General features: G+C 42.3%; 1 protein-coding gene across 1 annotated transcript in view; it reads left to right on the top strand.

The window, feature by feature from the left end:
- The window catches only part of LOC139413865 (solute carrier family 12 member 5a), a 258,850-nt gene extending 238,696 nt beyond the window's left edge, over positions 1-20,154 (top strand). Inside the window, exons 11-25 of the mRNA XM_071161693.1 lie at positions 918-975; positions 1,271-1,445; positions 2,161-2,279; positions 2,819-2,917; positions 5,025-5,144; positions 5,611-5,715; positions 6,285-6,453; positions 11,319-11,514; positions 11,828-11,997; positions 13,569-13,700; positions 14,766-14,873; positions 16,055-16,183; positions 17,324-17,517; positions 18,188-18,321; positions 19,726-20,154. Of these exons, the coding sequence (XP_071017794.1) occupies positions 918-975; positions 1,271-1,445; positions 2,161-2,279; positions 2,819-2,917; positions 5,025-5,144; positions 5,611-5,715; positions 6,285-6,453; positions 11,319-11,514; positions 11,828-11,997; positions 13,569-13,700; positions 14,766-14,873; positions 16,055-16,183; positions 17,324-17,517; positions 18,188-18,321; positions 19,726-19,817 (2,000 nt within the window). The 3' untranslated portion in view covers positions 19,818-20,154. The remainder of the gene's footprint in view (positions 1-917; positions 976-1,270; positions 1,446-2,160; positions 2,280-2,818; positions 2,918-5,024; positions 5,145-5,610; positions 5,716-6,284; positions 6,454-11,318; positions 11,515-11,827; positions 11,998-13,568; positions 13,701-14,765; positions 14,874-16,054; positions 16,184-17,323; positions 17,518-18,187; positions 18,322-19,725) is intronic.
- Positions 20,155-25,860: the final 5,706 nt, after the last annotated feature.

Below are 25,860 nucleotides of genomic sequence, written 5' to 3'. Positions count from 1 at the left end.
CTTGGGATGTTTAAAGCTTGGGAAATCTTTTTGTATCCAAATCCGGCTTTAAACTTCTTCACAATTAGTATCTCGGACCTGCCTGGTGTGTTCCTTGTTCTTCATGATGCTCTCTGCGCTTTTAACGGACCTCTGAGACTATCACAGTGCAGGTGCATTTATACGGAGACTTGATTACACACAGGTGGATTGTATTTATCATCATTAGTCATTTAGGTCAACATTGGATCATTCAGAGATCCTCACTGAACTTCTGGAGAGAGTTTGCTGCACTGAAAGTAAAGGGGCTGAATAATTTTGCACGCCCAATTCTTCAGTTTTTGATTTGTTAAAAAAGTTTGAAATATCCAATAAATGTCGTTCCACTTCATGATTGTGTCCCACTTGTTGTTGATTCTTCACAAAAAAAAACAGTTTTATATCTTTATGTTTGAAGCCTGAAATGTGGCAAAAGGTCGCAAAGTTCAAGGGGGCCGAATACTTTCGCAAGGCACTGTAGCTGTGGATCACATGTTATCTGTCAATAGTAAAATACCTCCATTTTATACGAAAACTTTTGGTATTTTACTTTCCAACATAAATACATACAAGTTAGATTGAATTGAATTGAGCCAATGGCCTCAAGCTTGTTACTTACTGTATGTTACGAATAATATCCATGTTGCTCTTCATCTTCATCTCAAGTGACCATTACAGGACAAAGCAATCAATCATGTATAAAAATACATCAGACATAACCCAACAATAACCGCTCTGTCGAACCGTCATAACCTCAATGCAGCACTGTAAACTCAGTGTGCAGATATCAAACAGATATGTGAGGATATGTCCCTATGTGCTAGATCTGTCTGTCTGTCTGTCTGTCTGTCTGTCTGTCTGTCTGTCTGTCTATTTTCCTTAATGTGACCTTTTTATAGACATGTCAGCTGTGATCCTGTTCGGTGCCTGTATCGAGGGAGTGGTCCTTAGAGACAAGTAAGTAATGGATAATAAGTTCACATTTCTGCAAAATTGTTTCAATATTTCTCAGTCAACCTTTTCCAGTGCTGAGGTACTTGGTGAGGGAGGCCATTTAACTGAAAACGTTTTTAAACATTTTGCAACGGAAAAGGAAAATTATCACGTTTAATTGCAGTATTAGACCAGGTCGTCCCTCCAATGTTTCAGTCAGTTTTCTTCAGTTTGGTTTCTAATGAGTAGGATCCTGGTAATTGGCTCTCCTAGCTTTCTCCATTTCTGATTGGCTGGATGTCATGTCCATCTCCCTCAGGTTTGGGGAGGGCGTCAATGGCAACCTGGTCATTGGCACCTTGGCCTGGCCGTCCCCGTGGGTTATTGTCATTGGCTCCTTCTTCTCCACCTGTGGGGCGGGGCTTCAGAGCTTGACGGGTGCTCCGCGTCTCATGCAGGCCATCTCCAGGGACGGTGTCGTGCCCATCCTACGGGTCAGTCTGTCATTGTCAACATTCTAGCATTTAACACTGATCTGGGACCATTAGTTATGATAACTCTGTCAACATTCTAGCATTTAACACTGATCTGGGATCATTAGTTATGATCTGGGACCATTAGTTATGATAACTCTGTCAACATTCTAGCATTTAACACTGATCTGGGACCATTAGTTATGTTGGTTTGTCAACACATCTCATATCAGTCTCAGGTGACATTGATCACTACCAAAACTCCTCTGTAGTATCCACATTCAACCTGCCTTGAAATAATGGAGGAACTACTGTTAGTTCAATCTGTATTCCATCTAACATCTCTGTGGGATGTGTCCTCCCAGGTATCTCTATTCCATCTAACATCTCTGTGTAGGATGTGTCCTCCCAGGTATCTCTATTCCATCTAACATCTCTGTGTGGGATGTGTCCTCCCGGGTATCTCTATTACATCTAACATCTCTGTGTAGGATGTGTCCTCCCAGGTATCTCTATTACATCTAACATCTCTGTGTAGGATGTGTCCTCCCAGGTATCTCTATTCCATCTAACATCTCTCTGGGATGTGTCCTCCCAGGTATCTCTTTCCATCTAACATCTCTGTGGGATGTGTCCTCCCAGGTATCTCTATTCCATCTAACATCTCTGTGTGGGATGTGTCCTCCCAGGTATCTCTATTCCTTCTAACATCTCTGTGTGGGATGTGTCCTCCCAGGTGTTTGGCCATGGGAAAGCCAACGGGGAGCCCACCTGGGCCTTGCTACTGACAGCGGGTATCTGTGAGATTGGGATCCTCATTGCCTCTCTGGACGCAGTGGCCCCCATCCTCTCCATGTGAGTGTCTATGAGCCAGACCAGGAGTTGTTCCCCAACTCTTCCCAACTCTGGGTCCTAGTTACAGAATATAACTATTTGGACAGTTAAAACTCTGGGTCCTAGTATTTACAGCCTATGATTAGGGCCCAGAGTTTTCCTGATGAAATCACATGACCAGGTACAACTCTTGGCCCTATTCATGAGTGCTGGGATGCACTCATCCTGTACTAATATGATTTGTCCTAATATGGACACCGTACATATGACATTAACTATCTGCAATAAATCTATCTGCAATATTAAAGCTCCCTAAAAATAGAGACATCTGACAACGGACAAATACTTCTCAGCACTTGATAAGGTGAAGTTAAACATCTTAACACAATGCAATGATTTACTAGTATTTATATCTTAGAATTGTTTTCATTTGGTTATAAGCAACATATAAGCAAGTAATGTGTCCAAATAAAGACTAAATGTATTTTTTATTTGTGAGGCACTTTGCTGTCTCTCTTTCACCTTTTGTAATGTCTGAAGGCGTTGTTTCCTTCGTGTAGGTTCTTTCTGATGTGCTACATGTTTGTGAACCTGGCCTGCGCCTTGCAAACCCTCCTGAGGACGCCGAACTGGAGGCCGCGTTTCAACTACTATCACTGGTGAGACTCACAACAACTCTTCAAATCAACGCATCCTGAGAGATGATGGAAAGGCCTTGAATGTGTCTGTGTGTGTTTTTATTCTGTTTAATGTACAGGAGATGTTGTATATTGTAGTTCTGTCTGCATGTGTCTGTCTCTAATATCTCCTCCTCTCTCTCTCGCTCTCTCTAATATCTCCTCCTCTCTCTCTCTGTCTCTAATATCTCCTCCTCTCTCTGTCTCTAATATCTCCTCCTCTCTCTCTGTCTCTAATATCTCCTCCTCTCTCTCTGTCTCTAATATCTCCTCCTCTCTCTGTCTCTAATGTCTCCTCCTCTCTCTGTCTCTAATATCTCCTCCTCTCTCTCTGTCTCTAATATCTACTCCTCTCTCTGTCTCTAATATCTCCTCCTCTCTCTCTGTCTCTAATATCTCCTCCTCTCTCTCTGTCTCTAATATCTACTCCTCTCTCTCTGTCTCTAATATCTCCTCCTCTCTCTCCGTCTCTAATATCTACTCCTCTCTCTCTGTCTCTAATATCTCCTCCTCTCTCTCTGTCTCTAATATCTACTCCTCTCTCTGTCTCTAATATCTCCTTCTCTCTCTCTGTCTCTAATATCTCCTCCTCTCTCTCTGTCTCTAATATCTACTCCTCTCTCTCTGTCTCTAATGTCTCCTCCTCTCTCTCTGTCTCTAATGTCTCCTCCTCTCTCTCTGTCTCTAATGTCTCCTCCTCTTTGTATAGCAGGCCCTCATGCCAAATTGAGTCGAAGGTTTTTTTGAAATCAACAAAGCATGAGAAGACTTTGCCTTTGTTTTGGTTTGTTTGGTTGTCAATTAGGGTGTGCAGGGTGAATACATGGTCTGTTGTACGGTAATTTGGTAAAAAGCCAATTTGACATTTGCTCAGTACATTGTTTTCATTGAGGAAATGTACGAGTCTGCTGTTAATGATAATGCAGAGGATTTTCCCAAGGTTACTGTTGACGCATATTCCACGGTAGTTATTGGGGTCAAATTTGTCTCCACTTTTGTGGATTGGGGTGATCAGTCCTTGGTTCCAAATATTGGGGAAGATGCCAGAGCTAAGGATGATGTTAAAGAGTTTTAGTATAGCCAATTGGAATTTGTTGTCTGTATATTTGATCATTTAATTGAGGATACCATCAACACCACAGGCCTTTTTGGGTTGGAGGGTTTTTATTTTGTCCTGTAACTCATTCAATGTAATTGGAGAATCCAGTGGGTTCTGGTAGTCTTTAATAGTTGATTCTAAGATCTGTATTTGATCATGTATATGTTTTTGCTCTGTATTCTTTGTTATAGAGCCAAAAAGATTGGAGAAGTGGTTTACCCATACATCTCCATTTTGGATAGATAATTCTTCGTGTTGTTGTTTGTTTAGTCTTTTCCAATTTTCCCAGAAGTTTCCCAGAATATCTCCTCCTCTCTCTCTCTGTCTCTAATATTTCCTCTTCTCCCTTTGTCTCCTCCTCTCTCTCTCTGTCTCTAATGTCTCCTCCTCTCTCTTTCTCTGTCTCTAATTTCTCCTCCTCTCTCTCTGTCTCTAATGTCTCCTCCTCTCTCTCTGTCTCTAATATCTCCTCTTCTCTCTCTGTCTCCTCTCTTTCTCTCTTTAATGTCTCCTCCTCTCTCTCTGTCTCTAATATCTCATCTTCTCTCTCTGTCTCTGTCTCCTCTTTCTCTCTAATATCTCCTCCTCTCTTTTTCTCTGTCTCTAATGTCTCCTCCTCTCTCTTTCTCTGATGTCTCCTCTCTCTCTCTGTGTCTCTAATGTCTCCTCCTCTCTCTGTCTTTAATATCTCCTCCCCTCTCTCTGTCTCTAATGTCTCCTCCTCTCTCTCTGTCTCTAGTGTCTCCTCCTCTCTCTCTGTCTCTAATGTCTCCTCCTCACTCTTTCTCTGTCTTTAATGTCTCCTCCTCTCTCTCTGTCTCTAGTGTCTCCTCCTCTCTCACTGTCTCTAATGTCTACTCCTCTCTCTGTCTCTAATGTCTCCTCCTCACTCTTTCTCTGTCTTTAATGTCTCCTCCTCTCTCTCTTTCTCTAGTGTCTCCTCCTCTCTCGCTGTCTCTAATGTCTACTCCTCTCTCTGTCTCTCTGCAGGGCACTGTCCTTCCTGGGTATGAGTCTGTGTCTCTCACTCATGTTCATCTGTTCCTGGTTCTACGCCATCGTCGCCATGGTGATCGCTGGCAGTATCTACAAGTATATTGAGTTCCGCGGGTGAGTGAAGAGCTGCCTGTGTTCTATCAGCCATCATTCAGTCGGTCCCGTTACGGGGGAAATGTATGGTTTGAACAGTTTAGTGTTATGGCTTGTGCTGAGACAATGTCTTGGGTTCCAATGACATGGCTTGATGGGAAAGCTTGGTTGAAAACAGAGTATAAATTCGATCTGTGGGAAAATATGCATTAAAGTGTTTCAAGGGACTTTGTTCATTGAACATCGACTGCGAGTCAACGATGCCTCCCGGGCGGATGTTTTAAGTGATTTTAAATAGCCTACCTGGCAGTGCAAATAAACTTGACATTTAGATGTGTTAGAAGCCTGTGTATTTGGCTGAATAACAATGTTCTAACTTTTGGCATTTGTCATAGACATGTAATAACAGAGTTATAGATCATGATGTAAAAATAACTTACTATGTATGATTGAATGATAAAACCTCATGTGTCTGATTGTGTGGCAGGGCGGAGAAAGAGTGGGGTGATGGGATACGAGGCATTTCTCTCAGCGCCGCCCGATACGCTCTGATGAGACTGGAGGAGGGGCCTCCGCACACCAAGAACTGGAGGTGAGATTCACACACAAATGTGCCTGTGTAGCTTATTTGTTTGTGTATCAGCTACATAAGTAACATGAAAATAAACAACAAGTCTGTGCATGTTGAGCGTTCCGTTTCATTCATCTCTAGTTTCAAGCTGCTTGCAGCAGTAACAGTAGATAATTGTTTTTCAGACGTACTTGTGATATCCTCAGTGCGCTCTCTCTCTGTCTCTCTCTGTCTCTCTCTCTCTCTGTCTCTCTCTCTCTGTCTCTCTCTCTCTGTCTCTCTCTCTGTCTCTCTCTCTCTCTCTCTTTTTTTATTTCACTTATTTTCTGTCTTTCTCACCTCTACGATACCTTCTTTCTTTCTCTCTGTCACCTTCTTTCTTTCTCTCTGTCACCTTGCTCTATCTCTCTCTGTTTTTCATCTCTGAGCTGCACTTTTTTTTTAATTCAATTCAAAATGTTTTACTGGCATGACAGAAGTGTGTATATAAATATATTTGTACATTGCCAAAGCAACACGTTGAAACCCTTTCTCTTATTCCTTCCTTCCCTCTTTCCTTTCTTCGTGTCCCTCCTTCTCTCTCCTTCCAGGCCTCAGCTGCTGGTGTTGGTCAGTACAGACGTGGAGCAGAATGTGGAGCAGCCTCGTCTGCTCTCCCTGACCAACCAGCTGAAAGCAGGCAAAGGGCTGACCATCGTGGGCACCGCCTTGGCGGGCACCTATCTGGAGAACCACCCCCAGGCCCAGCGGGCAGAGCAGGTTAGATACCAGGCAGATCCCATGGCATCCCACTGCATATGTCGTGGAAATTCTAATAAAAAAATCCCACTGCAATAAGATTTGCAAATCTGGAGCTGGTTAACAATCCACTTAACAGTGCAGAGACCAACAAGGAAAATACAACAACCTCTGTGTAGGTGGCAGTTTAGCAGGTGTGTGAGATCCTGGTGGGAACATAGTGAACAAACAGGTGATAACAGCACTTCTGTTACTCCTTTCTGCTGGTAGAATTGTTGCTGCTGCTCAGACTAGCCTCTCCGTTCTTTTCATATCTCCACACAGCTGTGTCCTTGAAAGGAAAAGAACAGGACAGTCTCAGAGGCTCTTTTGTCTTTGGCCGTGTGACCAAGTCAGAAACAAGAGAGGGAACACAAAGGCTTCTTCGTACACGAGAGAAACAGACAGTGGAAATGTACAGGTGTAAGGCTTATACAGTGCATGTGTATAACCGAGTTTGTCATTTTGCGCCCATACATATCACACAAACAGCACTAATCTTTGATCGCTGTTCCAGTGTCCACTCTAGCACTTAGAATTAAGCCGTACCTACAGTCAGTGTCCATTTCACCTTTATCTCAGCCTTCACCTGCTGGGCAAGTTGTTGTCATCAAGGGAGTTTTTTTCCTAAAACTAATGGTGAATCGGTACGTGTATTCGTATTGAACCGTTCGCTACAGGGACCACAGTGCACGGTTCGGTACGCACTGCGAACCGAACAATACATGAATCATATATTATAGCTAGGAGTATATATATAAACCTATTTCGTTGTAAAAAAATATATTATTGCATAAACCGATGGCGTATAAATTAACGTGGGCAAAATATCCACATAGTAATAAAGTTGTCTTTAAAAAAATAAAATGTTTTGTCTCATAGCTGCATGCGGCTCCACTCATTAGTTATTTCACTCCAGCGAGAACAGAGCTGAGAGACCGTCGTAGCAGCAATCAGTTTATGAAGGAATTAGCAGTTAGCTAAATGCTAAGGAGCAACACGGCAAGCATTGGCGAGACAGAACTAGAAGACGCCCCAGGATCATTCAGGTCTGCCGTCTGGGAATATTTTGGTTTCCCTGTAAACTATAACTTCATTACTGATAGCCTGTCAGAGTGGTGGATATAACATCTACAACATGTTCATTACTGATAGCCTGTTAGAGTGGTGGATATAACATCTACAATATGTTCATTACTGATAGCCTGTTAGAGTGGTGGATATAACATCTACAACATGTTCATTACTGATAGCCTGTCAGAGTGGTGGATATAACATCTACAATATGTTCATTACTGATAGCCTGTTAGAGTGGTGGATATAACATCTACAACATGTTCATTACTGATAGCCTGTTAGAGTGGTGGATATAACATCTACAATATGTTCATTACTGATAGCCTGTTAGAGTGGTGGATATAACATCTACAACATGTTCATTACTGATAGCCTGTTAGAGTGGTGGATATAACATCTACAACATGTTCATTACTGATAGCCTGTTCGAGTGTCAATAGTAGTAACATGACTACTCATCTGCGCCGACATCACCCCAGAATGCCAATCGGTAGGACTAGGCGAACAAAATGAAACGGCAACCACTTCTCCCCACAGCCTTCAAGCAACCACTTCTCCCCACAGCCTTCAGGCAACCACTTCTCCCCACAGCCTTCAGGCAACCACTTCTCCCCACAGCCTTCAGGCAACAATATGACTCCGGTAGGGATATATAACTCAATGCAGCCATAGCAAAATTCCTAGTGGCAGATATGAGACCCATCTCTGTGGTAGAGAATGCGGGGTTCAGAAACATGTTTAAAGTGGTCGAGCTATTCGCTATTCCTTCCCGCACACATTTCGCCCAGACATTAATACCTGCATTATACAAAAAAACTAAACAACTACTTGAGAGCGAGTTGTCAGAAACGCGGTCTGTTGCTCCTAACAACAGACAGTTGGACGTCTAGAGCTACAGAGAGCTAGCTTACTGTAAGGGCTCATTTCATTACGGCAGAGTGGGAGATAAAAAGCCATGTGTTTCAAACACGTCCCATTGAGAGTAATCAAACCAGTGTAAACCTGAGGGAAGAGCTAAGGGAAGTAGTTGCAGTGTGGAAGTTGGAGAGGGATGATGTAACGATTACTGTGACCACTGACAACGCTAGAAATATTGTAAATGCAGTTGCACTAGCTGGACTGGGGCCACAGATAGGATGCTTTGCTCAAAAGCAATGTCAGTGAATCAAATCTCTCGCCTCCTAGCAAAGATGAGGAAGTTGGTATCCTTCTTTCATAAAAGCACAACTGCTGAACATGTTTTCAAGACACAACAGAAGATGCTGGAGCTGCCAAACCACAAACTAATCCAAGATGTCCCTACTAGATGGAATTCAAGCCATGACGTGGTTGAGAGATACCTTGAGCAGAAGGTTGTGGTGTATTCTACACTGACTGATCAAGCTGTGAGGAAGAATTTCAAAGATATTGTGACTTTGTCTGAAAATGACATGAGACTAGCAGAGGAAGTTGTCAAAGTGTGAAAACCTCTCAAAACAGTCACAACACTGATTTGTGACTTAATGTTGAGATATGATGCTGGACTATGCACTCTTGTTGAAGCTCTGTTTTCAATTACTATTTTATTTCATGTTATAAAGGCAGGCACTGTTGTTTTTTGTTCCTGGGAATTTAAGCAACCCACGTTTACTATTATAATAAATGGAAAATCTAAAAATACAAAATTACATATTTCTCAGGTATTAATCTTGTCGATGCATCGAAACCGTATCGTATCGTACCGAACCGTGAGTTTTGTGAACCGTTTCACCACTAAAAACCTATTTTTGCTTTGTCATTATGTGTAGATTGAGGAGGGACAAAAACGATTTAATACATTTTAGAATAAGTCTGTAACGTAACAAAATGTGGGAAAAGTCAAGAGGTCTGAATACTTTCCGAAGGGACTGTAAAGGGTTTAAATTGAGTCAATATGTATTCAACACCTTTGTTATGGCAAGCCTAAAAAATTCAGGAGTAAAAATATGCTTAACAATTCTCATAATAAGTTGTCATGGTCTCTGTGTGCAATAATAGTGTTTAACATGATTTTTTGAATGACTCAAAAATCATCTCTGTACCCCACACATACAATGATCTATAAGGTCCCTCAGTTGAGCAGTGAATTTCAAACACAGATTCAACCATAAAGACCAGGAAGAATTGTTCAATGTCTCACAAAGAAGGGCACTTATTCGTACATGGGTACAAAATAAAAAAAATCAGACATTGAATATCCCTTTGAGCATGATGAAGTTAATAATTACACTGTATCAATACACCCAGTCACGACATAGATAGAAGCGTCTTTCCTAACTCAGTTGCCCGAGAGCAAGGAAACCACTCAGGGATTTCACCATGAGGCCAATGGTGACTTTAAAACAGTAACTGAGTTTATAGGAGAAAACTGAGGATGGATCAACAACATTGTAGTTACTCCAAAATACTATCCTAATTGACAGAGTGAAAAGAAGGAAGGAAGCCTGTACAGAACAAAAATATTCCAATACGGCAAAAAGTAAAAATGCAAAAAGATTGGTCAAGAAATTAACTTTATGTCCTGAATACAAAGCGGTATGTTTGGGGAAAATCCAATACAACACATTTTTATTTATTTATTTATCTGTTATTTTACCAGGTAAGTTGACTGAGAACACGTTCTCATTTGCAGCAACGGCCTGGGGAATAGTTACAGGGGAGAGGAGGGGGATGAATGAGCCAACATCACTGAGTACCACTCTTCATATTTTCAAGCATGGTGGTGGCATCATGTTATGGGTATGCTTGTCATCAGCAAGGACTAGGGAGTTTTTTAGGATAAAAAGCAACGAAGTAGAGTTAAGCACAGGTTAAAATCCTAGAGGAAAACCTGGTTCAGTCTGCTTTCCAACTGACACTTTGGAGACCTATTCATCTTTCAGCAGGACAATAACCTAAAACACAAGGCAAATGAGGTAGATGAGGTAGTCATTCACAAGGCAAACTCTTTACCAAGACGACATTGAATGTTCTAGTTACAGTTTTGACTTAAATCGGCTTGAAAATCTATGGCAAGACTTAAATGGCTGTCTAGCAATGATCAACAACCAACTTGACTGAGCTTGAAGAATTAAAAAACGAATAATGAGAAAATATTGTACAGTCCAGGTGTTCAAAGCTCTTAGAGACGTAGCCAGAAAGACTCACAGCTCTAAACGTGGTTCTAACATGGATTGGATATTTCTGTATTTCATTTTCAATAAATTGGCAAATATTTCTGAAATCATGTTTTCACTTTGTCATTATGAGGTATTGTGTGTAGATGGATGAGAATATTTTTTTTTAATACACTTTGAATTCAGCACAAATAAATGTGGAATAAGTCAAGGGATATGAATACTTTCTGAATACACTAATATACTCTAACATTGCTCATTCTGATATTTCTTCTTCTTTAGATTTTGGGGATTTGTGTGTATTGTATTGTATTGGTATTACTGCACTGTTGGAGCTAGAAACATTAAAGCATTTTGCTACACCTGCGATAACATCTGCTAAATATGTGTGTGTGACCAATAACATCTGCTAAATATGTGTGTGTGACCAATAACATCTGCTAAATGTGTGTGTGTGACCAATACAATTTGATTGAGATGTCATGCAGGGCTCTGTGGCTTAGTTGGTTCCAGAAACCTTACTCCCTCTTCCTCCTTACCCCTCCCACTCGCTCTCTCTTCCTCCCTTCTTTCTCTCTCTCACCCCCATCTCCCTCTCCGCTCCCTCCCTCTACCCACCCCCATTCCCTGCTCCAGTCTCTGCGTAAGCTGATGGAGACAGAGAAGGTGAAAGGCTTCTGCCAGGTCACCATCTCGTCCAACATGCGCGACGCCACCTCCCACCTGCTCCAGGCTAGCGGGCTGGGCGGCCTCATGCACAACACGGTGCTGGTCAGCTGGCCGCGCAACTGGAAGCAGGCCGATGACCTACAGACCTGGAGAGATTTCATTGGTGGGTCACAGAGGGGTCAACAATGAATGGCCAATTGAAATGGGGGGGGGGGGGGGGGGGGGGTGTAAAGGAAGTAAAGGGATATGAAAAACAAAAACACTTGTTAGGTTATTACTGTCTAATTACCATTTTACATTTCTAAGTAAATTCTGAGTAATTTCGGTAATCAGATCTGTCTGTTGGATTGTAAAAATCTGGATCTTTGGGGGAGGTTATAGATAAATCATACAGGATGAAGTAGATTTTCCATAAAGGTTTTTGAGTGATGATCAGACTCATATTAGCTGAACCCCTCCCCCCATCCATCCTGTAGAGCTGGTGAGGGAGACCACTGCAGCCCACCTGGCCCTGCTGGTGCCCAAGAACATCGCTGCCTTCCCTTCCAATGGAGAGCGCTTCTCCGAGGGCCACATCGACGTGTGGTGGATCGTCCACGATGGAGGCATGCTGATGCTGTTGCCCTTCCTTCTGCGCCAGCACAAGGTAGGCTGCCCACCACACGCCCTCCCTGAGACATGGGTCACATTGCTTTGGCCATGTTTTACCTTCCTAATATGGAGTTGAACTCCCCCTTTTTCCCTCAGAGCAGCCTCAATTTGTCAGGGCATGGACTCTACGAGGTGTCGAAAGCTTCCACATGGATACTGGCCCATGTTGACTCCAATGCTTCCCACAGTTGTGTTAAGTTGGCTGGATGTCCTTTGGGTGGTGGACCATTCTTGATTCACAAGGGAAACTGTTGAGCGTGAAAAACCCAGCAGCGTTGCAGTTTTTGACACAACCCGGTGCACCTGACACCTACTACCCATACCCCGTTCAAAGGCACTTAAATATTTAGTCTTTCCCATTCACCCTCTGAATGGTACACAAATACACAATCCATGTCTCAGTTGTATCATGGCTTAAAAATCCTTCTTTAACCTATCTCCTCCCCTTCATCGACACTGATTGAAGTGGATTTAACAGGTGACATCAATAAGGGATCGTAGCTTTCAAATGGATTCACCTGGTCAGTCTGTCATTGAAAGAGCAGGTGTTCCTAATGTGTTCTATACTCAGTGTATCACTAATCGTGCACTCAGTTATATAGTAAAGTGCAATGTACAGGTAAAAAAAACTATGGGCATCCTTCCCTTATACTTCTTGGAGATGATTCTGTTCTACCAGTTAATATTTGTAGCAAAACCAGATTCATTACATTGGCAGTCATTGCAGCCAATAAATGCACAGCTATTATATGGAAGAGTGACATTCCGCCAAGCAAGCAGATGTGGCTAAAATAACTATCTTCCTATATTCCATCTGAAAAAATACAATTGATGTAATAAACCCTTCGAATTTCCTGATGTCTGTGGGGACTTTCATCAGTTTCTTGAGACGTCACCTTAGCTGCCTCATAACTACTTTCTTCATTAATCTATTATTATTATTTGTTTTTGTGTTGAATCATTTATTTTCTAGCAATGGAATGTGAAGGTCATTCTGTTTCTTTTTTTTGTTGATAATAAGTGAAGCTAATACCGGTAGAGGGGAGGGAGGGGGGTGTTCCTGTGTTGGGGAGGGAAGGGTTTTGCACAATGTGCCCCCATGTAGCATGGTGTTGTGTGTAGGTGGAAGGAATAACGGGGTATTGTCTGTGTCATATTTTGATGATTGTTAAATTGTAAAAAAAAATATTAAAAAATGCCAATAAATATATTGTACAAAAACCAAACAAAAACGATGGTGCAGAGCATTCATCAGCGCATTAACTAATCAACATGGTTATCAGTGGAGGCTGGTGAGATAAGCTATAGGAGGACAGGCTCCCTGTAATGGCTGGAATGGAATAAATGCAACAGTATCAAACAAATGGAAACCACGTTTGACTCCGTTCCAATTATCCAATTCCATCCATTACAATGAGCCCGTCATCCTATAGCTCCTCCCACCAGCCTCCACTGATACACATGCAATGGCAGTTTCTACTGTGTTCCAAATAATGAAGGTTCTAACCAGATTACCGTAAAACAGGTTATAGATGAGCAGGTTACAATCCTCTTTCCTGCCGACAGGTGTGGAGGAAGTGTAAGATGCGCATCTTCACCGTGGCCCAGATGGACGACAACAGCATCCAGATGAAGAAAGACCTGACCACCTTCCTGTATCACCTGCGTATCGATGCCGAGGTTGAAGTGGTGGAAATGGTAAGTCTGTCTACGGCTGCTTCAGGTGGGAGGAAGTTCAGTGTGTAATAACAGAGATACAGTACCTAAAGGGGCTGTTGAATGTTCCTACAGCTGAAGCCTACTCAGACATTGAACATAGGTCCCCTGAGTTGGTTTAATCCATCATACTGTTTCTCATAGTTACAAATCTGTTTAAATTTACAGTACAAATATTTATTTTTATTTACACTACCATTCAAAAGTTTGGGGTCACTTAGAAATGTCTTTGTTTTTGAAAGAAAAATACATTTTGTCCATTAAAATAACATCAAATTCATCTGAAAAACAGTGTAGACATTGTTAATTTTGTAAATGACTATTGTAGCTAGAAATGGCAGATTTTTAATGGAATATCTACATAGGTATGCAGAGGCCCATTATCAGCAACCATTACTCCTGTGTTCCAATGGCACGTTGCGTTAGCTAATCCAAGTTTATAATTTTAAAAGGCTAAATGATCATTAGAAAACCCTTTTTCAATTATGTTAGCACAGCTGAAAACTGTTGTTCTGATTAAAGAAGCAATAAATCTGAACCTTCTTTAGACTAGTTTAGTATCTGGAACATCAGCATTTGTGGATTCAATTACAGGCTCAAAATGGCCAGAAACAAATAACTTTCTTCTGAAACTAGTCAGTCTAGTCTTGTTCTGAGAAATGAAGGCTATTCCAAATCAGCCGTTTCCAGCTACAATAGACATTTACAACATTAACAATATCTACACTGTATTTCCGATCAATTTGATGTTATTTTAATGGACAAAAATGTGCTTTTATTTCATAAACAAGGACATTTCTAAGTGACCCCAAACTTTTGAATGGTAGTGTACAATTTAGTCATTTAGCAGATGCTCTTATTGAGAGCGATTTACAATCAGTGCATTCATGCTATTCTTATGCATGAAGCTGTTGTTCCATGCAGTGCTGCTGTCCAACACGTAGACCTTCTAAACCTCCATATAAAAACAAGTTGTACATACTACCTAACCTCTTTGGTCTCTACCCATCCTCGATGTTGCTCTAACCTAGGCCTCTCCTCTCTCAGCACGACAGTGACATCTCGGCCTACACCTATGAGAAGACCCTGGTGATGGAACAGCGATCGCAGATCCTCAAGCAGATCAACCTGACCAAGACCGAGCGAGAGAGAGAGGTACCGCTTTAGAAATATAATTACTAGAATGGAAAATGGCCATAATTCTATTTCTATGGTTTTACATTCACCACACCACTACTCCATGTTACTCCACAACACACAACACTGAGTGGCGCAGCGGTCTAAGGCACTGCATCTCAGTGCTAGGGGCGTCACTACAGACACCCTGGTTCGATTCCAGGCAATATCACAACCGGCCATGATTGGGAGTCCCATAGGGCGGCATACAATTGACCCAGCATTGTCTAGGTTTGGCCGGTGTAGACCGTCATTGTAAATAATAATTTGTTCTTAACTGACTTGCCTAGATAAATAAAGGTTGAATTACATTTTTAATTTTGTAATTTTATTAAAACACAATGCCATTGAACCATGTCTGAATTAGTCTCAGAATCCCAGACCCTAGGCAACAGCAGTGACTAATGTCTTGGATTAATGACAAACTCTCTTGGTAACTTAGAAAAGGGTGATACTTTTTTTCCCTCCAACAAATCACGAGGCAGACGTACCAGAACGTGGCGATTCAAAACCAACATTTTCAGGCAAAACCTGCAGGGGTTTTAGTGAAGGTAGTTGAAGCAAACTAGCCACATGCGAACTGCACTCATTAAAGATAACCTCTGATCTCCATCTTACTTGCTGCAATTTTGTGTCCTGGGGAAGTGGGCAACAAGCGGACAAGGCAGTGACATAATTCCACTATGCCAAACTAACTATTACTTTAATTACAATTAAGACAAACGAACAAAAGGAAGACAGTATTGATTCACCCAAAAGGGATTGAATTGTCTACATTGACAGACAATATTCTGAAAACGTCAACGTTCAAAACCTTGTTTTGTCTCCGTGTAGACGACACAAAACAACTTATCAATCATATTGTGATGATATTAGCACTCCTATGCCTGATTCATACAAAACCGAACTGTCCTGGCTCTGTTTTTTATTTCCTCATTGTCCTCTCCACCATGGTTCCAGCAACTACGATGGATGCGTAAGCAGGCCAACTCAATACAGCCTGGCTCTGTTTTTATTTCCTCATTGTCCTCTCCACCATGGTTCCAGCAACTACGATAGAAGCGTAAGCAGGCCAACTCAATACAGCTTGGCTCAGTTTGTATCCGTGTTGTGAAAAGGATACTAGCGTCTTCATTCAGCCGTTTGTCTTCCTTTCACAGATCCAGAGCATCACAGACTCATCCCGCGGATCCATCCGACGTAAGAATCCGGCGGTGGTGACCACCCAGCTGAGTGTGACCGAAGAACAGCCTGGGGTGAGCAGCAAGGTGGAGAAACCAGAGGAAGAGGTTGGTACTGATACTGTCCGGTCAACCGAGCCACATTCACTCTAACCAGGGTATACTGTATAATTAAGAATTCCTGCAAACAGGCCAGTGCCTGCGCCAGCAAAGACTTGACTTGTGAGGGGTTGTTATGTGAGATGTTGAAATATTATGTCGTCAGTGGTTTTGATCCTGGGTATTTGTTTTTCTAACTTCCTTACTTTTTTATGCTGTGAGGAAAATTGCAGTCAGGCATGGTCTAGGAATGGTTAAGGGGCTGGGGTTGTGAACCGCTGGTGTTGACCTGGGAGGTCAGTAACCCTGGTCTGGCGTTGTGAACTGATGGTGTTGACCTGGGAGGTCAGTAACCCTGGTCTGGCGTTGTGAACTGATGGTGTTGACCTGGGAGGTCAGTAACCCTGGTCTGGCGTTGTGAACTGATGGTGTTGACCTGGGAGGTCAGTAACCCTGGTCTGGCGTTGTGAACTGATGGTGTTGACCTGGGAGGTCAGTAACCCTGGTCTGGCGTTGTGAACTGATGGTGTTTACCTGGGAGGTCAGTAACCCTGGTCTGGCGTTGTGAACTGATGGTGTTGACCTGGGAGGTCAGTAACCATGGTCTGGCGTTGTGAACTGATGGTGTTGACCTGGGAGGTCAGTAACCCTGGTCTGGCGTTGTGAACTGATGGTGTTGACCTGGGAGGTCAACCACTTACAAGAAGTCATTTACCAGACTTATTGTGAAGTGTCTGGATAAGTCTGAGGACCAAGACTCACACAGGCTCTCGGCTAGTCAAAGTATTTCATGGGATACCAGGAAATGCATCGTAGGCCTTTGTTGTTCGTATGTGTAACAGTTAGGGAAAAAGTCAGGAAAGGTATTGCCTGCCTTTGAATTTCTGGCCATGGATTACAAGTCGTAATAAGGTGAGTAGGCTACAGATGTGTTGGTTCAATCATTCTTTTTCAGACTTACTTTTTAATCAGCCCAACTGTATGACTGACCTCCAAATGCAAGGCCTTCTCAAAAACGTCTCTCTCTCTCTCCCTCCTCTGACCCTCACACTCACTCTGTGGTTCCAACTCGTCTCATCTCACCTCGTCTCTCCCCCCTCTGTCTCGTGGTCTCAGTCTGCCTCTGTCGCTGTGTCCCCTCCCACTCAGGTCCAGCTCATCCACGACAGCACCAGCCCGACCAGTCCGGCTACCCCTCTGACTCCAGCCTCCGAGGGTGGGGCCCAGACCCCAGGGTCTGCACAGGTCCAGATGACCTGGACAGAAAAGGCCGACGGCGAGCCGGCCAAGCCGCCTGGCGCCTCCACACCGCAGGGCATCAAAGACATTTTCAACATGAAGCCGTGAGTGTGGTTTGGCAAAACCGGTGTACTCCCATGTTGGAACTGAAAGTTCCTGAAGAGTAACTTTCTGATTGGCGTTCTTCACATCTTGGGACTTTCAGTTTCAAAATGGCAGCAGTTTAAATTCAACATCTTGAAAGGATAGTTCACCCAAAACAACTTTACATGTGCATGTCAACAGTAAAGTTTTCATGATAGAGCACTGTCAGTACAGAGAAAAATCTGTTCGTTTTGGATTCTATCCTTTAACCTTGTGTTTCTCTCCATGCCATGCTGCAGTGAGTGGGAAAACCTGTAAGTATTTCCAGAGCTCAAACTTTGCTGGAGCTTACATAAAACTGAGGTCTGGTACACATACATACATATATATATATATATATATATATATATACACACACACACACACATTTCCTCTAGAATTCCATGGATCAAGTCAGCATAGCACAAGTTGATTATGTCTTGAGTGTTTCCAAATGAAAAAGTTAATGCAGAAGTGACAGAATGAATGAGTGAAAGAGTGATTTGTTTCAGCTGTTTGTGAATTAGTAGCCTGAAGAGGTTGCTGTTCCACATTTTGTTTTGCTGAATACCTCAAAATAATACTGCATTATGACCAAATTAAGCTTTCGTTTGGAGCTTAGTAGAGACCATCTTGTTTTTTTCCCACCAGAAACCAGTCCAATGTGAGGCGCATGCACACGGCACTGAGGCTGAATGGTGTCATCGTGAAGAAATCCTCAGAGGCCAAGCTGGTGCTCCTCAATATGCCTGGGCCGCCCAATAACCGGTCTGGAGACGAGAACTGTATCCTTCTTTCTCTCTGTGTTTCTCTCTTTCTCTCCCTCCCACCATCCCTCTCTCTCTCTCCCTCCCCTCTCTCTCTCTCTCGCTCGCTCGCTCTCCCTCTCTCTCGTTCTCCCTCTCTCTCTCCCTCCCTGTTACGTAAAGTTACACTCCCATGGCAGGTTTACAGAATGGAGTACGTGTTAAGTAAAGTTACACCCCCATGGCAGGTTTACAGAATGGAGTACGTGTTATGTAAAGTTAACACCCCCATGGCAGGTTTACAGAATGGAGTACGTGTTATGTAAAGTTAACACTCCCATGGCAGGTTTACAGAATGGAGTACGTGTTATGTAAAGTTAACACCCCCATGGCAGGTTTACAGAATGGAGTACGTGTTATGTAAAGTTAACACCCCCATGGCAGGTTTACAGAATGGAGTACGTGTTACGTAAAGTTACACTCCCATGGCAGGTTTATAGAATGGAGTACGTGTTATGTAAAGTTAACACCCCCATGGCAGGTTTACAGAATGGATTACGTGTTACGTAAAGTTACACTCCCATGGCAGGTTTACAGAATGGAGTACGTGTTACGTAAAGTTACACTCCCAGGGCAGGTTTACAGAATGGAGTAAGTGTTATGTAAAGTTACACTCCCATGGCAGGTTTACAGAATGGAGTACGCGTTATGTAAAGTTACACTCCCATGGCAGGTTTACAGAATGGAGTATGTGTTATGTAAAGTTACACTCCCATGGCAGGTTTACAGAATGGAGTATGTGTTATGTAAAGTTAACACTCCCATGGCAGGTTTACAGAATGGAGTACGTGTTATGTAAAGTTAGCACTCCCATGGCAGGTTTACAGAATGGAGTACGTGTTATGTAAAGTTACACTTCCATGGCAGGTTTACAGAATGGAGTACGTGTTATGTAAAGTTACACTCCATGGCAGGTTTACAGAATGGAGTACGTGTTACGTCAGTGGTTCCCAACATTTTTTGGTATCTGTACCACCAATTGAATTTTGCTCTGCCAGGAGTACCCCTGTAATACCCCTCATGCATTTTACCAGTCTTCTCAAGTACCCCTGTGGATAGGCCAAGTACCCCCTGTGGATAGGCCAAGTACCCCTGTGGATAGGCCAAGTAACCCCTGTGGATAGGCCAAGTAACCCCTGTGGATAGGCCAAGTACCCCTGTGGATAGGCCAAGTACCCCTGTGGATAGGCCAAGTACCCCTGTGGATAGGCCAAGTACCCCTGTGAATAGGCCAAGCACCCCCAGTTGGGAACGACTGTGTTACATCATTCTATGTGCCCATAGAAGCTGTGTCACATGCCATTACAGGTGTCTACTAGTAAACAATAGCATGGGGCTATAAAGGTGCACCCGTTAGTTGTTTTCCTTAACTTTCTCTCTCAGACATGGAGTTCCTGGAGGTCCTGACTGAGGGTCTCAACAGGGTCCTCCTGGTTCGTGGTGGCGGTCGCGAGGTCATCACCATCTACTCTTGAGAGAGCAGACCTTTCTCCCCTACGAACCCCTTCATCTCCCGAACCCCACATCTAGAAAAAATACCCCACTTCCATTTGTGTTTGTAAGACACTCCCCTCACACCCAAGCAATAGACCAGCTCGCTCTAAATGATATTCTGTTTGCCTAACACACACACACGGTTTAAATAAGTTCACCCCATACACCACCCCACCCCTATGAGCACAAGAAGTTAAAAGATTTATATTGGGTTAAAAAAAATGCTGAAAATATGTATTTTAGCTTGACAACACGCTGAAAATACATATATTTTTGGTCGAAAAGATGCTGAAAATACCTATTTGGGGTTGAAAAAAATGTTTAAAAAAATATATTTTTTAGCATCTTGTGCTCACTAGATACAGAGCTACACCTCACTCTTCCAGCCCTTTTCTGGCCCTATATGATGTCAGAGGTAGCTGCTTTTAGCCTCATATCAAATATAACAGATGCTCAGAGACTTGGCCTCTCCCTCTCCGTGGCCCAAATAACTTATAAAGGAAAGGTTCAGTCCACTTCCAAATCAGCCAGAAAGATTATCAGTCAATACTCTGAAATTAAATAGTGTAAGATAGCGCCCTCTGCTGAATAATTTGCAGTTAGACATCACTGCCTAGCTCCACCCGCTTTTGTGTTATTCACATCTGCCTTTTGATCAATTCACTAGTTTAAAAACAATTATAAATGATGTAACCTTTATTTAACTAGGTAAGTCAGTTCAGAACAAATTCTTATTTACAATAACGGCGAAACCCTAACCCGGACGACGCTGGGCCAATTGTGCGCCACCCTATGGTACTCCCCATCATGTCTGGTTGTGATACAGCCTGGAATCGAACCAGGGTCTGTGACTCCTCGAGCACTGAGATGCAGTGCCTTAGACCACTGTGCCACTCGGGATCCCTAGTCACTCGGCTATGGAGTCGAAGGATACAGAGGGTTAGGTGCGCTGGGGTTGTTCAGTGTGGTGTTTGTGCCTGTGTGTTTAAGTGTCACATTCATCCGATTGTGGTTTGTTTTTACGAGGGGATGTTTTAGAGTGCCATCGAGTCACCTACCTGTAAACATGGAGTAGCCTTCCAAGACTGAACGGTGGAGGACTGAGGATGTTGACATTGTGTAGCTAGTCGTATATATCACCCTGTGAAACCACAGCAAAGAGAGAATATCGAAAAGCTCCTGTGGCAAACCCTGTTCATCACGTGCAGAGATGACCACCGTCGAGAAAGACTGCTACCCACGGTCATGGTCGGTGGTTGGAAGAGAATGTGGTCATTTTTTAAATCCGGGTCAGTCATGAACGAAAGAACCACAGTTGGAGGAAGATGGGAGAGAAACAAACAAGCCTCCCGTGACGACATAGATCGCGCTTCATGAACTTTGACCTCATCTTGAGCACTCCGCAACATGTTTGTTTTTGCTCACGCATTGTCATCATATTTATACTTCTCCCCTTTCCCCTTTCTAAGTGGCTATGTGTCCTTACTAGCTCCAGCCACTGTTAGTGCCAAAAACAACAAGGCTAGCTTGGTTTTAGTTATTGACACGTCGTTAAACTGTGAGGAGCGTTCTTAGCGGAAAAGTCGTCTAACAGGCGAGCTAGGGCTCTTTCTCAATTGGCTTTCCTCAATTGCTGCTGTCCTCTTTCCTCGATTCATTGTGTTTCCTCACCTCCTTGGACAGAGAGACAAGAGCTGTGTTCGAATACTCATACTAACCATTTGTGACATAAATTGAGTGTATGATGTGCTTATTGGTCATAGTATGGATATAGTTAGTATGCCAAAAGTTCCCGGATTTCGTACTCCATTCGACAAAATACAAAGTATACATGCAGTATTTCAGTGCTTTTAGGGCCCATAATGTTTTCAGATTTTAAGAAAATGGCGGAAAACGAGAGCGGATACAAATATGACAAATGTTAAGAAACTGTTGAGCAATGTAATGACTTTTCCAGTAAGTTACCTTACACGTTATGTAGGCTGAGAATTTGTTAGCTACACTGTCCTTACGAACCGCATATAATTAATTTTTTTAATGGACCATTATTTAACTAGGCAAGTCAGTTAAGAAGAAATTCTTATTTACAATGAGGGCCTACCCCGGCCAAACCCGGACGACGCTGGGCCAATTGTGTGCAACCATATGGGAGTCGCAATCACAGCCGGTTGTGATACAGCCTGGAATCAAACCAGGGTCTGTAGTGACGCCTCTAGCACTGAGATGCAGAACCTTAGACCACTGCGCCACTCGGGAGCCCCATGTAGGTACCCGTTAGCTAACGTTAGTTGGCTACTAATACATCAAACTTGCTAGTATATTAACTATATTCTATCTAACTAACTCCCCAACATTTATTGACTTGATTATTCCCATCATTGTTAGTTTAGCTAAGTGGTATAGTTGTTGTGCGTTCTCACGGACATTTTCGTAAATTCGCTCTGGCTATCTACTCCGATTTCAGAGCGCTCTCCTCTGAGTGTGCCACAGCACAGAATAACTGATGAATTTACTAATGCTTGACACCAGTTCAATATGGACGGTGTCAGTAAACATCGTCAAAAAAGTGTAATTAAATTGTTGCCAGCAGCACAGGTATAGTTACCAACGCTCTGGATAACATGAAAACAGCCTAACCAGCTCTGCTAGGGCGAGTAAAATGGTCAGAGTGAGGTGTTCTCTCATTTGTGTCTGGAAGTACTTAGCCAGCTAGCTTTGGTGCTTGACTGCAGTTGGGACTTCAGAACGCTTGGATCAACCCGAGCATCCAGTTAGCGCTCTGAACACTCTGAATTTACAAACCCCCAGAACACACTCTGGCACTCCAGATTGAATTTGATAACAAACCCGAAGTTGTAAAATGTCTAGCTTGTAATGCTAACAAGCTAGCGAGAGGTTGCATAGCAACAGAATCAACTTCCGGTAAACAGGCAAAGCGCTAGTAGGCTCAACTGAACGGATACCTTTTGTTTACAGTATACTAAAATGAACTTATAGTATGTAGTGTTTTGCTAGTATATTAAGTATGTAGTATACAGTATGTTAGTATGGGTATTCTAACAAAGCTAAGGAATTGAGGAAAGACCATTGAAAAAGAGCAAGGGGACAAGCAGTGACATCATCTTTGTCAGGCACCTGATCCCAGTGTGGATCACTGTAAATAGTGTACAAGCTCTGACGCGTTGTTAAGTATGACTGTAGTATTTTTGTGACTTACTAAAAAGCTTCTAGTGGAGAACATGTTCCTTCTCTCAAAGGGTCGGCTCCAAACTGCTTTTGGATGACTTAGGCTCCTATCACTATGGTAACTGTTGCTGTATCCTTGATGAGTATTGCACTGCACTGTCCACCACTGTTCAACAAGTGATTTAAAAATGTTATTTTTCCATCTAGAAAACAAAAAGTTGTTTGTTTATAGACAAAAGTTAAACATATTTATATAATACAGATATAATTAAAATTATTGCTCCAAAAAATATTATGTTGTTTTGCCAAATTTAGATATGTTCCATGTGCCATATAAAAAATATTTTTAAATGAAAAATAGATCTATGAAAGTATAATATTGATTAAATTACAGTGTACAAATTGTACATTAGGTTGATGCGTTAGCGTGCAACTAACTAGTAATAGATGTACAGTGATTTAATGGAAAGGGTTCCACAGCTATGAAAATCACCCTGTCCATAAAACGGATCTCTTTGCAGTAGAATCCAAATATGTGATTTTGTATCCACAGAATTGGCACAGATGTGAGCCAATATTTATGTCCTGACAATGAATGGATTATTAGCAAATTAGAATAAAAACCTTATAAAGTGCATTTTGAAAGGAATGTGCAATACCTGAAATTTGGTCTCACATATTCATGTTTGTTTCTTTACCATATATTTTGTGTAGATTTATTAATATAATCTCACACTGACCAAGGACAGCTATCATCGTGTTTTCATTTTCTGTTGTGAAAGAAACTGTTTTTGGTCACTTGCACTTGTATTAGAACTATGAATATAAATATATATATATATATATATATATATATATATATATACAATAGAGAGAATAAAACAATTGATGAAACTAGTTTATATAGATATTGAACACAGTATTTATGTTTAAAGTGTCATTTGAAAGTCAGACTCAGATGTTGTGAATGCTGCTAGTATTATTAGATTTATTTGAACTGTAAATTAACATGTCTAAAGAAACATATATACAAAAGATATCAGAAAGAGAGGTAGGCATATATAGAAATACATATCAGTGCTGGTGGCTTGTCTCCTCCAAGACAGGACCCGGCTTTACCTATTAACTATTGTCCCGAGAGTCTTTCTGGACAGGAGTCATTGTCCGCTTTGGAGGAGAACTCTCCTGAAGATACTATACAATATTTTGTGGCAATACTTAGACCATTGGGGTGCAATGTTTTTGGAGAGTCCGGGGGCAGTCCCCCCCTCTCTCTTTTCACAAATGGAATGGCACTCGATTATCCCATCACCTTATATTCACATTTATTCTAGAGGAACTCTGAGCCCAGACTGCAGGTTTGAATGTTTTATCGAGTTGAATTGACAACAGTAGTGCAAGAAAGTGTTGTTAGCACTTAAAGTTAAGTCAAGGAAAGTGACTTGTTTTACATTTTGATTGCACTGACTGAAATGTTAACTGCAATGGAACAAAAGTTCTCTATCAGTTACATCATATCTCTTGCTAGAAAATACTCTGGCCACTGATCTAGCCGCTGATCTGGCCACTGATCTGGCCGCTGATCTGGCCGCTGATCTGGCCGCTGATCTAGCCGCTGATCTGGCCACTGATCTAGCCGCTGATCTGGCCGCTGATCTGGCCACTGATCTGGCCACTGATCTGGCCGCTGATCTGGCCACTGATCTAGCCGCTGATCTAGCCGCTGATCTGGCCACTGATCTGGCCGCTGATCTAGCCGCTGATCTGGCCGCTGATCTAGCCGCTGATCTGGCCACTGATCTGGCCGCTGATCTGGCCGCTGATCTGGCCGCTGATCTGGCAGCTGATCTAGCCGCTGATCTGGCCGCTGATCTAGCCGCTGATCTGGCCGCTGATCTGGCCACTGATCTGGCCACTGATCTGGCCGCTGATCTGGCCACTGATCTAGCCGCTGTTCTAGCCGCTGATCTGGCCACTGATCTGGCCGCTGATCTAGCCACTGATCTGGCCACTGATCTGGCCGCTGATCTGGCCGCTGATCTAGCCGCTGATCTAGCCGCTGATCTGGCCACTGATCTGGCCACTAATCTAGTTTTTACAAATGGACAACACATTATTATAACTCTTTCCCTTACTTTATATGATGTATGATTCTCTCCTATTATTACACAATTTGATTAATAGACACTCATATCAACTTTCAAAATATGTGGCTATTTGGGGGATGTTACCAGAACATTGCCTGAGCCTTTAATTGAAGAGTTTAATGCCAAAATGCTATATATCAACTTTCAGAAATGTTGGTAAATTTGTTTTTATTGTTTAAAGAAATTATGAAAGAGATTGGTGTGTTTTTTCACTGCCTAATCATGACATTGGGTTGTTCAATGACAAGATTGGTTAAAAAAGCATTAATGGGAAATTGTCAATGTGTTTTATAATTACTGTTTGCATGGTCTTATGTGGGAATATTTGTTTCAGTGCTTTATGGTGTGATGACTTACATGAACAAGGCAGGTTGTTTGGAGGGGGCACGTCCTGTAGCAAACACTAGGGCTCCCTTTGGTAGAGACCCTGAGAATGATTTCCTCATGGTTACGTTGCTAGTTAAACATAGAAAAAAAGTATTTTGGAAAAAAAGTTTGAGTTCCCAATATTATTACTTGTCATATTTCAATCTTGATAAATTACTGTTGGTTAACGTAATATGATATCTTATTAGTTGAATGGATGGGCAATAGAGATAATTTTGCTTTGTATATAACGCTGCAGTCAAAGACACTGTAGCCAACGATGTTGTCCTTTGTTGTACACTGTTTTATCACTGTGGACAAAGTC

This window comes from Oncorhynchus clarkii, chromosome 7, assembly GCF_045791955.1.
Source record: "Oncorhynchus clarkii lewisi isolate Uvic-CL-2024 chromosome 7, UVic_Ocla_1.0, whole genome shotgun sequence".
In the NCBI taxonomy this organism is placed as follows: Eukaryota; Metazoa; Chordata; class Actinopteri; order Salmoniformes; family Salmonidae; genus Oncorhynchus; species Oncorhynchus clarkii.
The sequence above is the reverse complement of the archived record's forward strand: the minus strand, read 5'-3'. Positions and strand labels throughout refer to the sequence as shown.